The 14,491-nt window shown below is 38.9% G+C and overlaps 2 protein-coding genes across 4 annotated transcripts in view; both read left to right on the top strand.

The window, feature by feature from the left end:
* fancd2 (FA complementation group D2) overlaps positions 1 to 4,390 on the top strand; it is a 36,212-nt gene extending 31,822 nt beyond the window's left edge. For both annotated transcript variants that reach the window (XM_088636393.1, XM_088636394.1), the window contains one exon: positions 3,203 to 4,390. In XM_088636393.1, coding sequence (XP_088492519.1) covers positions 3,203 to 3,274 — 72 coding nt within the window. In that variant the 3' untranslated portion in view covers positions 3,275 to 4,390. The remainder of the gene's footprint in view (positions 1 to 3,202) is intronic.
* Positions 4,391 to 4,711: 321 nt separating this feature from the next.
* Positions 4,712 to 14,491, top strand: part of tex264b (testis expressed 264, ER-phagy receptor b) — a 148,124-nt gene continuing 138,344 nt past the window's right edge. Inside the window, exon 1 of one of the 2 annotated variants that reach the window (XM_088636399.1) lies at positions 4,712 to 5,726. In XM_088636399.1, coding sequence (XP_088492525.1) covers positions 5,463 to 5,726 — 264 coding nt within the window. In that variant the 5' untranslated portion in view covers positions 4,712 to 5,462. The remainder of the gene's footprint in view (positions 5,727 to 14,491) is intronic. The other variant, XM_088636400.1, reaches the window with a different exon arrangement.

Genomic DNA, 14,491 nt, shown 5'->3' with positions numbered 1-14,491 from the left:
GTTTCTCAGTTAATTATTACGTGCTTTGCCAGGGTCTTTTCAATGAGGTACAAACATACCCAAGATGTGAAGTAAATTTCTATATATATAAAATTGAAATTGAATACCTGGTAAGACAATTCACAAGATCATACTTATCTCTTCAAATTGTACACATTTTGTTTTCTTAAAAAAGTCAGCCTGCTAAATAATGCTCCATCGTCCTTTATATTGCCAATATGTAAGTAACAGTATTATGAAGGGTTCCCTCCTTTCTCTAAAAATGTCCGTATTTTATCTGATCTGATTCCACACTTGGTGGAGGAGTCTCAGCTTTGCAGTTATTCGTTTCTGAAAGTGAACTTTCATTTCCAGGCTTTTACCCTTTTAACTAATTCTAAAACTTCATGAAATTTTGCACAGTCATGTAAAAAAAAGTATACCCCCTTACGGATTTATGGTTTTACAGATTAAGACATATCTGACTTTCATCTAGTCCTCAAGTCCTAACAGTAGATAAATCTAACCTTAAGTGACAGGTAACTTTACTTTGTCATTTTTATTTATTAAACAAAAAAATCAGGCTACATTTAGTAGCTTTGTGTGAAAAAGTAAGAGCACCCCATGATTTAGTAACATGTGGTCCCCTCTTTAGCAGCAATAACGTGAAGTAAACATTTCCTGTAAGAATCTATCAGTATATCTCCTCACTCGGGAGGGATTCTGGCCAATTCCCCCTTTACAATACTGCTTCAGATTGGAGATATTTGAGTGCATCTGTTTATGCACAGCTCTCTTAAGGTCCTGCCACAGCATCTCAATGGGGTTGAGGTCTGGACTTTAACTGGACCATTCCAGAATCCTGATTCTTTTCTTTTTCATCCATTCAGTTGTAGATTTACTGACGTGTTTTGGATCGCGCTGTTGCATGATCCACTTGTGGCTAAGCTTTAGCTGTTGGACTGATTGTCTCACATTTTCCTCTAAATTGCACTGGTATAGTGAAGAATAGTGGTGGACTCAATGATTGTGAGGCATCCAGGTCCTGTGGCTGCAAAGCAGGCCCAAATCATCACATGCTTGACGGTTGGAATGAGGTTGATGCATTATGGCCAAACAACTCCTTTTTGCTCTTATCTGTCCAGAGGGCGTTGTTCCAGAAGTCTTGTGGTTCAGTTCAGTTCAGTTTATTGTCAAGTGCACAAGTGCAATGAAATGCTTATCATTCAGGTCCTGTTTTGCAAACCTAAGCCTTGCAGCAATGTTCTCTTTGGAGAGAAGGGGTTTTCTCCTGGCTTCCCTTCCATGATAGCCATTCTTGTTCAGTTTTCTCCCGATGGTTCTCTAATGCTTACTGTATTGACAGGGGCTTGTAGATCCCTGGATGTAGCTCTTGAGTTCTTTGTGATCTCTAGGAGCATCATGTGGTCTGAACTCGGGGCGAATTTGCTGGGACGTGCACTCCTTGAACTTTCTCTATCTGTACAATTTTTTCTAACTGTGGAATGATCGACTTCATATAGGCTTTATTACCCTTCCCAGTCTGATGAGCAGCAATGATTCCTTCTCTGAGACCATCGCAGATATCTTTTTTTACTTCTCTTTGTTACCACAAACCTGAACACTTCAGACCAAACTGCCAAAGGTTCAGATTTTTATACACGGGTGGAAGCTCTTCCTGATTATCATTTAATCATGAGCACATGTTCCAGTTACCTTGAAGCAAGCAGTAAGGGTGCACTTACTTTTTCTGAATCCTGCCTGATTATTTTTGTTTAATAAATAATGACAAAGTAAAGTTTGTGTGTGTGTGTTATCTGTCACATGAATTAAGATGTATCTACTGTTAGGACTCAATGAGGACTAGGTGAAGGTCAGATATGTCTTAATACGTAAAACCAAAGAATCTTGAGACAATGCACATTCTTTTTCGCATCACTGTATGTGTATGGGTCAGTACCTTCAGAGGTAAGGCCTTAACTATGAACTTGTACGTTTTACATAACTGTATTCACCCAGTTCCCAACTACACACTCGTACATCACACTAGATAAAAGGAAATTATATTTTTCATGAAATACATTCCTATTTTTGTATTTAATCAGCTTCTTTAAAGAAAATTATGAAGTGAGAGCTCTTTATTTTAGTTTCAAAAATGAAAACTCATTATTTCAAAAATTCACCAAATTTAATTTTACTTTCTTTAAAATAATAAGCTGGGTAATTTCAATGGCAGAGAGTAAATCATTTTACTTAAGTAGGCTCACAGCCAAAGTGAGTTATAATATATTAAGACATAAAACATTACGAAAAATGTTGCAGGACTCTGTCAAAAAAGCCTATTCCCTAAAATGGAATAAGTAAAAATCCAAAAGTTAAATGCGTGTATACATGTATAAGAAACAACTCATTTATATGGAGTCCAGTCCTTGTAAAAGCAGAACTTAGTTTTTCTCTTCCTTTTGGGTGCCCAGTATAGTTCCTGAATGTGAAAGAAAAAACTGTCGGGTCTTTCTGCAAGTTATCTTCCTATGGCGATGTTGATGAAGAACCTGGAGCTTCTTCCAGGTCACTGTGAGCTCTGTCTGGATACTTTCACTCCATAGTAAATTAAGGTGTATCACATTTTCTACTATTGTGTCAAAAGCAAATTTAATTAAAAACCAGTTTCATAAAGTCCTACTTTTCATTAAATTGCCTGTTTTTTTTTTTCCCACTAACACTCGTTTGCTGCTTCATCTTCTCTTTGCTCACAAGGTGTCCAATGATCCAAAACGCCCTTTAGGCAGTTGCAATGTTTAAATAGTGAGATCCAGCCAGTAGACTTCTGGGTTGATTAATACACTGAATGTGCTGACTTTATTTTTTAAGAACAAGTAGAATGTGGACAGGTTATTTGTAATATTAATATTAGTAATAAAGGGGGTCAAAAAGCTAAATTAGGTTAAAAATTTATGGTGGAGCGGTGGCTCAGTAGCTAAGGATCTGTGCCTGTGGCTGGAAGGTTGCTGGTTCAAATCCTGCAGCCGGCAGAGGAATCCTTCTCCGTTGGGCCCCTGAGCAGGGCCCTTAACCCCAACTGCTCCAGGGGCGCCGTACAATGGCAGACCCTGCGCTCTGACCCCAGGCTCTTTCCCTGTCTGTGTGTCTCATGGAGAATTTCATCTTTTGAGGTCCCCGCTTCATCCTTGGTTTACAGCGTGTTTTTTCTCCTCTTAAACAGGAGGTGAGGAGCGACTCTGAAGCTAGGAAGAGCGGGCAGGAGAATGACGAAAGTACCGATGACTCGGATTAGACGCCCCCTGGTGGAGAGAGGGTCACAGGACTAAGCAGGTCCCTTAGAGCTGCTGTCAGTGTGGTCTGGTCCTATGGTGTCTGTATGGCCTCCTCCAGCCTCACAACTCTACCAGCGCTCCAGACAGCGTTGTAGTCAACTGCTAGTGACATACTCATTCTGCTAAAGCTATTCATCATCATAAGTGGTGCAGCTATGGATGATGAGTCCAAACGGTTTTACACAGATATACAACGAAAGTTAAGAATTTAGCAGTGGTCACAGAAGAACGAACACTGTTTTGACTTTTTATTGAAGTGGATAAAGAGACTGTGTTCAGACCATTCACTGCTCTATTAAACTAATGTAAACAGGCTTATACTAGTTTACTTAAATTCATCTTAATTAGACTTCAGATGGAAACATTCATTTCTATCTTTGTTTACACCCACTCCACTGGCAGTATCTAGACGTAACCTGTACTTAATCTTAATCTCGAGCTCATTTCATCCATGAGCTCTTCTTTAAAAAGACCCTTCTTCACAACATATTGTAGTAATGTGCTGCTGAATTGGTAGAAATGTTTAAATTCTAAATATGGAGTCGGAAGGATTTTAATTTAATTTTGTTTAGGCAAATAGCCACTTGGGAAATGGAAGACGGAGTGAAAATTACTCCTGGAAAACAGAGTTGGGGATCCATATTGAAGTATTTGTATTAGGATGATTTGTAAAGCTGAACAAGATGGAATATTTTGATATAACCTAGATTTCTAGAGAAGTTCTCTGAAAAAAATACTGTATGTGAGGTTTCTAATGTAGTATACATTCATGCAGGTTATTTTTATTTTGTAACTTTGACGTTGTTGAGTTATAAATAAAAACATTGCACATTTAAAGCTTGTTAAATAACATGTTATTCAAAAGAAAACGGTTTATATAGTTTTTGGGAAAAATATTAGTTTTATGTGAATGTTAACTCAGTTTAAAATGGTCTTTGTGGCTTGTACACTTTTGTATGACTGTTTTTGTACAGCACTTAAAAAGTTATTGTTCCAAATATAAATTATCTGTTCAATACATAGATGTGATATCCTGCTTGAAGTATAATATCTATAAAGACATAATTTTGAGCGAAGATGGTACCCATGTCATTTTAATTTGTATTGGTTCTCTCCATAAATATTGTTGGGTCGATAAACATTTTAAGTTTTTAGAAGTCCTGGAATGGAAGAACCTTTTTATTCAGAAAGAAATCTTACTTTAAAACGAAAGATAAAATGAAAATTTAAACACGCTCAAGATCAAAGGGAATAACTATACAATTTATGAACTCGGTCGTGTTTGAAACGGTAAGATCTATCGGCTTTTGTGCTCTGCCACTACAGCGCAGTAGATAATGCTGACTTAGCTGAGGATGTGACAGCAGCAGGAAGTCTGTCTGTGATTTAGTGATTTTGAGGAAGGCTCAGCCGTTCCTGCTGAACAAAAAGGCATACTTTATTAACCTGGGACACGTATGTAAAATGGCAACTGCTGTCTTTAACTAGGAAATCTAATCTCCACCTTGTAACACCGAGTCTTCGTCTTCTTACCTAGTACCTTCCTTTCAAAGGATGTTGATGGGACAGCTTCAGCTCTAAGCTGGTCGGTACCAATATTCACTAAAGGTGGAGGAGGAAAAAAGGTTATTTTGGGTATTTTTTTTCTTCGTGCTTTACGTATAATGTATTATACTTTTAGCAAAGTGTTATAGCTTTCTGTTTGCGGCACAGAACGATCGCTTAAGAGATTTTTGTATTTCGTACAACCCCCCTTGAGCGAAGTGGAACTTGGTGTATGCAGGAAGCTGTATGGCATGTCGCTGTGTTTAGGGAAATAAGCGGTGCAGCTACCCTTTGCGTCCTGCTTTTGGAAAAATTCTTGTGTCCACGTTAACGGATGTAATAATTACACGGCACTTGAATGCAAAAAAAAACAAATACAGGTCCTAGCTGTTGTTTAAGACCGGGTTAAAGGACGCACCAGTAGAATCTGACGGGTTTATGTACTTTGATCATTGCTTACTTGTGGAAAGGTAGATTTAATCAGAGCTTGACAGCGTCACCCCAAGAGCCAACGGGGACAGGTGTATTGCCTTATTTTGTAAGACGTAAAAACGAGCAAAAACAACCACAACACAATCCTTGTGCCTCCGATTGATCTGATTGATGATCATGTCTGATCTGGTATTGCTGGCGCCGATTGCCTTTCTGTTACTAGGTCTGTTGCTCACTATTCTGGGGTATGTGCTGTATTCGGGACTGTTAACGGAAATCATCGTCCGGACTGGATCTCCCCCGATCAGGAATATCACCATTGCCTACAAATTCAAACAGGGTCCGTATAAGGAGTGCGGATCTCTCTTCACCGAAAGCTGCAGCATCGGCCCGAAGCTTTCTTCAATCGGTGTGTACTATGATGACCCTAAACAGGTGAGTTGGCAACGGGTGCCATTCTCCGCCTGTTCAGTTTTAGCATTTCGACACAATTGCAATTTTTAACTGGCTCCGAACCGATAGGATTTTTTAAGAAACACGTGATTGTTTAAGGGCTGTTCATTTAGGTTTTATTGAAGCCAAATTCAGCTTTCCAGCCTGTACTAAGAACTTTATTGGATAGGTTTCAAGTGGCACCTTTGGGCATGGAAATCGAAAGCGTGGCACTTCCTATTCTGGAATTTCCCTGCAAGTAGCAGGGAATTAGCCTGCTACTTTAATTTAGCCTCTGGAAAAAGTGATGTGGTGGGCTGTGGCACTGAATCCAGACATGTTATTCATGGCTAAGTCTCATTTAGCCCGAGCATGTGTATTTTATAAATCTAACCACCAGTTTCTGTTCAGGGTTTCTGTATTTTATGTCACTTCCAAGACAAGCAGAGATGTCAAATGATCAAATAAACCTTCCATGATAATGTTTTAGCCACAGTTTTTAAAACTTATAATTTATTATTTTTATATTGTGCCCATCTTCGGATGTCAAGTTTGTCAAATGAAGCCAAAACTCTGTTCAGAAACTTTGGAACACCTTTGATGTTATAATAATAGCGATAAAAGTGATCAGTGCCATAAAAATATTAGAACAATTCTGGAATTTGTTGCAAGTCAATGAAGATGATGACAGAGACAGTATGTGCAGCACATCGACTGCAATCAGAAGAACCTTGCACTGAAAGTAGCACCCCCTTGTGAGCATTTACTTTGCTATTTATACCATGGTATTTCTGCACTTTTGTTTAGTCTTACTGAAGAGTTACTGTAGTTTTTTTTATTATTTCTAAGGTTTTAACATGTCATGATTTTCCCAATACTTGGGAATACTATGTCTTAATACTAGTTCTTGTTATCAGAGCTAATCTTGTTTAAAATGATGGTGTTTTTAAAGGCAAAAACTTGTTGAAATATGGGAAATGACAGTAAAAATGTAGCAAATCCATCATGAAAGTGCACAAATGCTATTGAAATTTACCTAGTTAAACGTTTGTAGGGGTCAGGCCCATTAAGTTGGGCCTTCGGTTTTTATGTTCTATAGGCTGTTCTGTGTAGAAGGTGTTATTCAAGACCAGAGGAATCCTGTTATGGCCATACATATTTAAATACACATGCGGAAGGAGATGGTTAATATATACTGCAAACAAAGAAATGCCAGATTATGAATTTAGCAGGCAATGTTTACTAATCCTTCTTTTCCTTCTAAAGTAGGGCTGAAAGGGTTTTCTCTTGGCACATCAGTGCCAGGCCTGAAACTGTGTTGCTGAGTTGCTGTGCTGCTGTGAACTTGCTCTTTTGGCACAGCAGTTGCCTTGTCGTAATAGGGCCCAGGAGCTCTTATAGTATTATCTACTCATGTTCCTGGCAGAAAGCTTAGACTGCTCTGAAAAATACTTTGTGTGTATGAGTTTGAAGGAAGGTTTCTTTTTTTCATTGGACTTTCTGTTTCAAAGGTTTTTGTTTTCCTTAGGATAGCAGTGCTGTCATAAAATAACAGCCAGTTGTACTGCAATTTTAGTTCTTGTCCTTTTATTGACAGATGAAGTAAAATTGTTTTTTTTGTAGCATTTAAAGTGGGGTGGAGGATGGAGGTGGCTTTATTTCACAAAGAGGCCTAATGCACATATAACAGAAATTCTATTAAATGTTAATATTTTCAGAGATAACTTTGTAGACATATTTGGAATCATTAGAGACAGTGTTAAAATTGTTTTGGAGGTATTAAAGAATGAACTTGTGCTGGCACTGTGATTTTTGGACAGTATTTGTGATCATTTGTTGTTCAGCATGGAGGTTTCCAGCATTTCCAATGAATTTAATACTTGGTACATGTAGCAAAGATTGGAATAAATCATTAGAATGTGCATGACAAATATTTTTTGTATACCAAATGTTTTGGAATGACATTGGACACCTGTGCCTTTCAGCATTCACATTTGATCTTAGACTGTTGAATCCGGATGAAATGGTTTCGTGAAATGAGTCTACTCTCTTAGTGTTTATTTTCTGGATCCTCAACTGGTCAGAATCATTAAAAGAATGAGCTTCAGTCTGAGTTTACCTTCACATGTAAACACCTGCCTTTGATGGAAAAACAAATAAGGATTGTTAGGCGTTATTTTATTCTTTGTGTGTCTTTCTGACGTTTTTTGTTTTTGAAACAGTGGTTCATGCCACAGGTCTACATCATAACATTGTAAACATCAGATCCCAAAAGAATACAGAAGCTAGTGTAAAGAAACTATTCTAAATCTTCAAGGCATGTTGAAAATTGATTGTTTTTTAAGGGTCTCTTGACACATACTGCATTGTTTTTTTTTTCTGCCTCCATAGACTTTCACATTGTTTCCCAAGTTTCCTTAGAAAGTGTAACTGGAAATAACTGATATATTGAAGCCAACAGCTCCAATGGGCATGAAGTCACCAAAGGTATTTTTTTTTTTTTAGAATAAGGCCCTTGCTGTTTTCCTTTCTAGTGAAACAAGCTTTATTCCAGTAAACAGCTGGTGAGGCCTCCTGTTCATCGTTTTTTATAGAAGTCCAGAGTCGAAGCCACCAAGAGTGGCAAAATACATACTCGTTGCCTTCAATGATTCTGAAGAGTTGGAATCTGCTGATAAAGTGTTCTGATAATGGCCTTGTTTTTTTTGGCAGGTCTAGGAGGGCTTGGGTGGTGAAAGTCAAATGAACGCATTACCAACTTAATCACATGCTTTTGCAGCTCCCTGTCTTTGTTGTCTCTGTACACAACAGCCACAATCCTGAGTGGGAAAAAAAACAAGAATGAATAGGGGGTTTTGTGGACCCACTAAACAAATATTTTCTTGGTGCAAATGAAGGAACTGTGCTGGGAAGGGGGTTCTACTGTGTTAGATCATCTGTGTTTATTTTAAAGATTAGTCGCTAGATGATTAGAAGAGAACAACAAAAGAGGATAATTTGGTAGCCCTCAGTGGTTGATGAGACCATACCTGAAAGCTTTTATGCCACCAAGCGAGGAAGCTATAGATTTTGGATAAAAGACATTTTCATTTTTAACCCTGGTCACAAATTAGCAATACTAGAATTTCTTTATACTCATCTCTTGCCTTTTTTCTGGGTCAGGTTAAATAGTAACTTTGTTCCTGGACAATTATGCGATTTGTTCTTACCTATGGGGAGCACTGCAGCCCAACACTCTTTGCACTAATTTCTTTTGTAAATGCGTTGGCATGATAATCACCCACAGCACGTAATATATATGAACTGTCGGATGTGGACGAGCAGTAAGAAAAAACATGACGTTTCTCTGAATGCAGGTTTGTTGTTTTCTAGAGATTTGGTTCTAATGAACCTGATACAGCTTGAGAGGTATGTGAAATACACGTCCCTTACTTCTGATGAAACGATTACACTTTTCTGGAGACTATGAGTTGTTAGACAGTTGAGTTCTGAAGCAGTTGAGGTCATAATTCAGTAACTGTGAAAGCTGATTGCTTAACAGATTGCTGTAGTTAACTATTTGAAGGTAAGTGGATGTGCCTATGTACTGTTCTCTTTAGGTATTAAAGGCTGTGATCTCTAAGCACATCTAACCATAGGCTGCAACAGAATGGCTAGAAAGTCACAATATTAGAATTTTGTACTTCGATTTATTGTTAAGCATGGCACAGTGTCGCAGTGGTTAGCATTGCTGCCACACAGTGCTGGGGTCCTGGGTTCAGTTCCTGGGTTGCTGTCTGCATGGTGTTTGTATGTTCTCTCCGTGTTTGGGTGGGTTTTCTCCAGGTGCTCTGGTTTCCTCCCACATGCTGGTAGATTAATTTGCTTCAGGGAAAATTGTCCCTGGTTTGAGTTTGTGCATGTTTGTGTCTTTGTATACCCTGCGATGGGCTTGTGTGGTGTCCAGGGTGCCTTGTGTCCAGCTCCCCCACAACCCTCTATATTGAATTAAGCAGTTATTATTATTAAGTGCTTTTGGGTGGCTTTATTGTCTTCTTATAGCAGTGTGTGGAAAGTCATGTCTTGTCAGTGCAGTAGTTTAGAAGGAAACGGTTACATGTTGAAACAAACTACATGTGTGTTTTCATTGTACTTTTCCTAGCTGCTGGTTTTCCGTGTCATTGCTGTGGTATGTGTGATTCAGTGTTAGGGGATATAAACTTATTATGTTTATGTACTTTTCAGAGGAATTCAGAACACTGGCATACCCTCTGATTTAAGAGACTCAAAATCACTGGTAATAGCCCTGCCTAAACACTTAGTCACTACATCCCTGTAATGAACTGCAGAACTGTTCTTCAGCTGTGTATTATTAAATGGGTTTTGTGGGCTTATATTTTTTCTTCTGAGAAATGTTATTTTAGTTTGGGTTCACGGAATAGGAATTGAAGAGTCCGACTGTCTTTTAAATAACGATGATGATCAATTGTGTGATAGGTGAACTTATTGAAAGCTGCCCAGACCTCCTTTGCCATCTTGCAGTTTATAAAATAGTTTATTACTGTAGGTTAAATCTATGTAAGGGTTCTCCAGAAAACACTGTGACAGGATATTCCTTCCAAAAATCTTTTTATTTTGCTTGTGCTAGTATGCACTTTGCTTTCAGAAAGTGGATTACAAAACTACAAAGGAAAGGAGGGCATTGGGCCCATCTAGCCATTTTAAAACAGCCTGAAATTTCTTAAGTGTGATATTCTGTCAGCTAACATTTAAGGAAAATGTAATAGTTATGTAACTTACTTGTATGTGGAAACCCTTGGTTTATACCACATTTTCAAGACTATCTGCTTGAGTGAAAGTGTAATCAGATTTTCTCAACACTCATTTCACTACAGTATATGGAGTTCTTCATCTCTTTAAAAAATGCAGTAGGTAGGCTGGCTGTGAAAGTCTGGGATGTTGGCAAGGACAGTTGAGCCCCAGAAAGTACCAGTATGCCTTGGTGAACATTCAACATTAGGATAGCAAGTCTTGTAAAGAGTGTTAAATGTGGCAACAATGAAGCAGTACAGGCAGACCATTAAAAGGGTTTGGTTCCTCTTGCTTGTTTAGAAAATAGTGGCTCATTGATCCAAGAATTTAAATTCCCGAAAAGCCCAAATAGTGAGGTATAACTTAGCTGGTTTAAAGCTGCTTTAATTTGTTCTGGACACCACCTGCTGTTTTTTACAGAGGTGTTTTCTAATTAAAGCTTCGTTAAATCCAATTCCTGTGTGATTACACTTGTATACTGTTCGGTTGTTAAACCTCAAGTAGTCCATTGGGCTGGCTTTGTCAGTACCATTCTGTGTTTTAAATAAATGTAACAAGTCCCCTTCTAATATCTTCAGGACTCAATAAAATGCTGTATTTGTTTCTAATTACTGCCTAGGTTAGTTTTTCATTTCCGTACAGTAAATGAAAAAAGAGCCAATGGTGTTGCTGAATAAGATAATCTCAGAGGGAGCAGTATTGGCAGAGATCTGGTTGTCCAAAAGAAGATGGAAGGGCAGTCTGCTACTTCGTGTCAGCCAAAGTGAAAGTCATTCTGCAGTGATGTCAGACACGGTGTGGCCACATTTTCCAAAGGTCAGTGGCATACTTTCGCGGCCCCGCCCTGAAGAAGCAGATGAGATCCAGATTTGCTGACATTCCGCACCCTGTCTGAGGATGAGTGCTCACACCCTGTTGCTAGACTGGCCGTGTTGGCCCCATGAAACCGTGCGGTTCAGTTTCTTGAACCCCAAAAAATGTACTGCCCTTCCTTTCGTTTTACACCCTCTGCAATGTTGAGCCCTCGGGGGTACAGCCACTCCCTGACTTACAACATGTAAATCAGATATCATGTAAAAGGTTGTGTCTGGTCTCAGGCTTATTCCACATATGGCTTTGTTGGCCAAATGGAAACCATGCTCTTATGTGTCTGTTTTCTGGAATAATCTCCGCCATGTTTTCTCAGTTTTACCCTTTTAGTCCTGCCTGAAAAGTGCTCTGGTGATGTGGAAGTAGCTGGAGTTGTGAAAAGGAGTCATACAACGCTCTGTGTGAGTGCAGTTTTATTAATATAGCACACTATGTTAATGCAATGGTGTAATTTTGTTTTACAACAGTACTGTAATTATAATAATGATAACAGTTGTAGGTATTCATGTACTGTATAAGAGTGCATTCTCCATCCATCCATTTTCTACCCACTTTCTTCCCACTCAGGGTCTTGGGGGAACCGAATCCTATTCTGGCAAGTAATGGGCACAAGGCAGGGCACACCCTGGACAGGATGCCAATCACAGGGCAGAGACAGATGCAAGAACACATACACTTTTCCCAAGATCCAGTTAACCTACCACTATGTCTTTGGATAGTGGGAGGAAACTGGAGCATCTGGAGGAAAACTTCACACGAACACAGGGAGAACATATAAACGCCACACAGATAGCACCCCAGGTCTGAACCTAGGGCCCCAGGGCTACAAGACAGTAATGCCACAACCACTGTGCCACCATGCCACCTGTGCGTTCTCACTTGTGTAAATTTCGGCTTACATAAATAAGTACTTATTTGAGTTGAGAAGTATTAACCTGTTAGCATTTGACTGCTGCACTGCTATATACAGCAGCTGCTCAGAAATAACATTAATTGAGGTCCTAAGTAACAGAAGAAAAAAGCATGACTCTAAAAGCCAGTGCAGTTGACAGCATTTGGGAATTCAGTTGACTGAAGTGTCAGAGTTCCCTGGCCCAGAAAGTGTGCTTTCCCTCTGTGGTCAGGCTCTGAGCTCTTGTTTTGGAGAGATTGCGGTGATTCATATGTGGATTCCTAAGATTAAGCTACTGTGTGACTGAGACGCTAGACCTACTTTCCCAGCATGTAGATCTGTTGAAAGAGAGAAGGAGAGAGAACTTTGACAGAAGCCAATCTATGTCCAACCAATGCCAGTTACCAATCTAGGTAAAGTAAGTGGGTCAAGGGTACAGCAGCATCACCAGCTTGGATTTTGAACACATGACCCTCTGGTCAAAAGTCCAGAGCCCCGTACACTGTGCCACACTGCCACCAATGGGTGGTACATCGAAATTCACTCCTTACTAGCTGCCTTTATGAAGAATTTAAAGTAAATGGACATTATTGTCTATGCTTCTAATTACCACTTTAACAGGCCCGCTAAGTACTGTTTCTTAAGTAAAGGAACAAACTGGCTGCAAAGGAAAAAGGTTAAGGTTAATTTTACACCGAAAATATAATATTTTCAGTGTGGAATAAAAAACATAATGTTTTGGGCATTCATAACAGTGGAAATTTTGTTGTTTTTTCTATTTTCCAGCATGAAATTAACCTTGACTTTTTCCTTTGCGCACTCTGATGTATGTTGAGCTCTCTACTCAAAATAAAATTATGTGTAGGTACTGAATTTCTCCAGAAGCCTTTTTCATCACTGAAGCTACATTGCTTCCCATTGTACAGGCCAGGAAATACTGCATTGCTGAGGGTCAAGAGGACACAGTAAACAAATTTAGGTCCTTTAATTGAGTTATGTCCTGTTTTTGTCTATTTTTTTGTTGGTTTGGAACTGAGAATTTAATGCTTTAAGACAATTAAGTTTCTGGGTATGAATATTATATTCTAAATTGTCATTACTCCATTAATAGTGCCTTAAATTTACACAGTGCTGTTGGAAAAAATGGTCTCATAATTTCACTCTAACATTATATCAAAAACAAAAACAGGCCTGTTTGCCTTAAAGTTCCCTGAATGCTGCAGTTAGAATAACCAGTTTTAAAACTACAGTTCCTCTTGCTGTTTCGGCACCGTGTCAGCATTTTTTTTTATTTTTAAGAAGGAAGGCAAACTATTCATCATTGTCTCTGGAAAAGATAAACCATATGCTGGAAATGTTTCTTTAGCTCCCTCCCTCCCATAATAATGACCTGTTTTAAAATTCGAAACAGGGTTCTTCATAGTCGGAATACGACAGAGCCAACAGATAAATGGAAATTGACTTTTTGACTTTTCCCTTTTGGGCTTTTGGTCCTTTATCCAGATACTGCTCAGAGTACAGTTTCTTTTCTCACTCAAATCCTGGGAGTCCGTTTTTATATTCAGAAAAGCCCTGGTGCTGACATGAATGGTTCATTAGCTTACAAACCCTAGTTTCTTCTCCTGGGAGGAACACAACACATTGTATTTTTTATGTCTCACATCACCGCATTCCAGAAGAAAAAGAGTACTCAGACAAAACTTGAGGGTCTTTATCTCCTGCTTCTCTCTCATTAGTGTCTCTACAGTCTTTTGCTGTCACATGCAAACAGCCCCAACCATGCTAATTCAGGCAGAGTTTAGTTACGCACATTGTCTGTGGAAACTTCAGGAAGATGCCATCACAAACAACCAATTACACTCTTCATGGGTTGCCAACCAATTGCCAATAATAATGACAGTGTGGCCTTTGGGTTGGTTATTTTCCACTCGGTTGCAGGGAGTTAGCCACAGTGCCCAGAGAAAGCAAATTAATGTTACTCTGTAAGTATGGTTCAGGGAAAATTCATGAGTGAATTAGATTGGTGTAACTCAGCCTAAAATGTCATGATTTTTAAGAATATTTGAGAAGACAACATATCAGTAACTGGGTAATCGGACAATGTATGCTCAATAATGTGACTATTCTGCATACTTAGTTCAAGCCACATTGACCAAAGCATTGCCACCATATTGCCAGAGCTTAGAATCTGGAAGCTAAGCAAGGTTAAGCCTGA

Source organism: Lepisosteus platostomus, chromosome 6, assembly GCF_059453375.1.
Source record: "Lepisosteus platostomus isolate fLepPlt1 chromosome 6, fLepPlt1.hap1, whole genome shotgun sequence".
Classification (NCBI taxonomy): Eukaryota; Metazoa; Chordata; class Actinopteri; order Semionotiformes; family Lepisosteidae; genus Lepisosteus; species Lepisosteus platostomus.
This window is presented reverse-complemented; position numbering and strand designations above follow the sequence as displayed.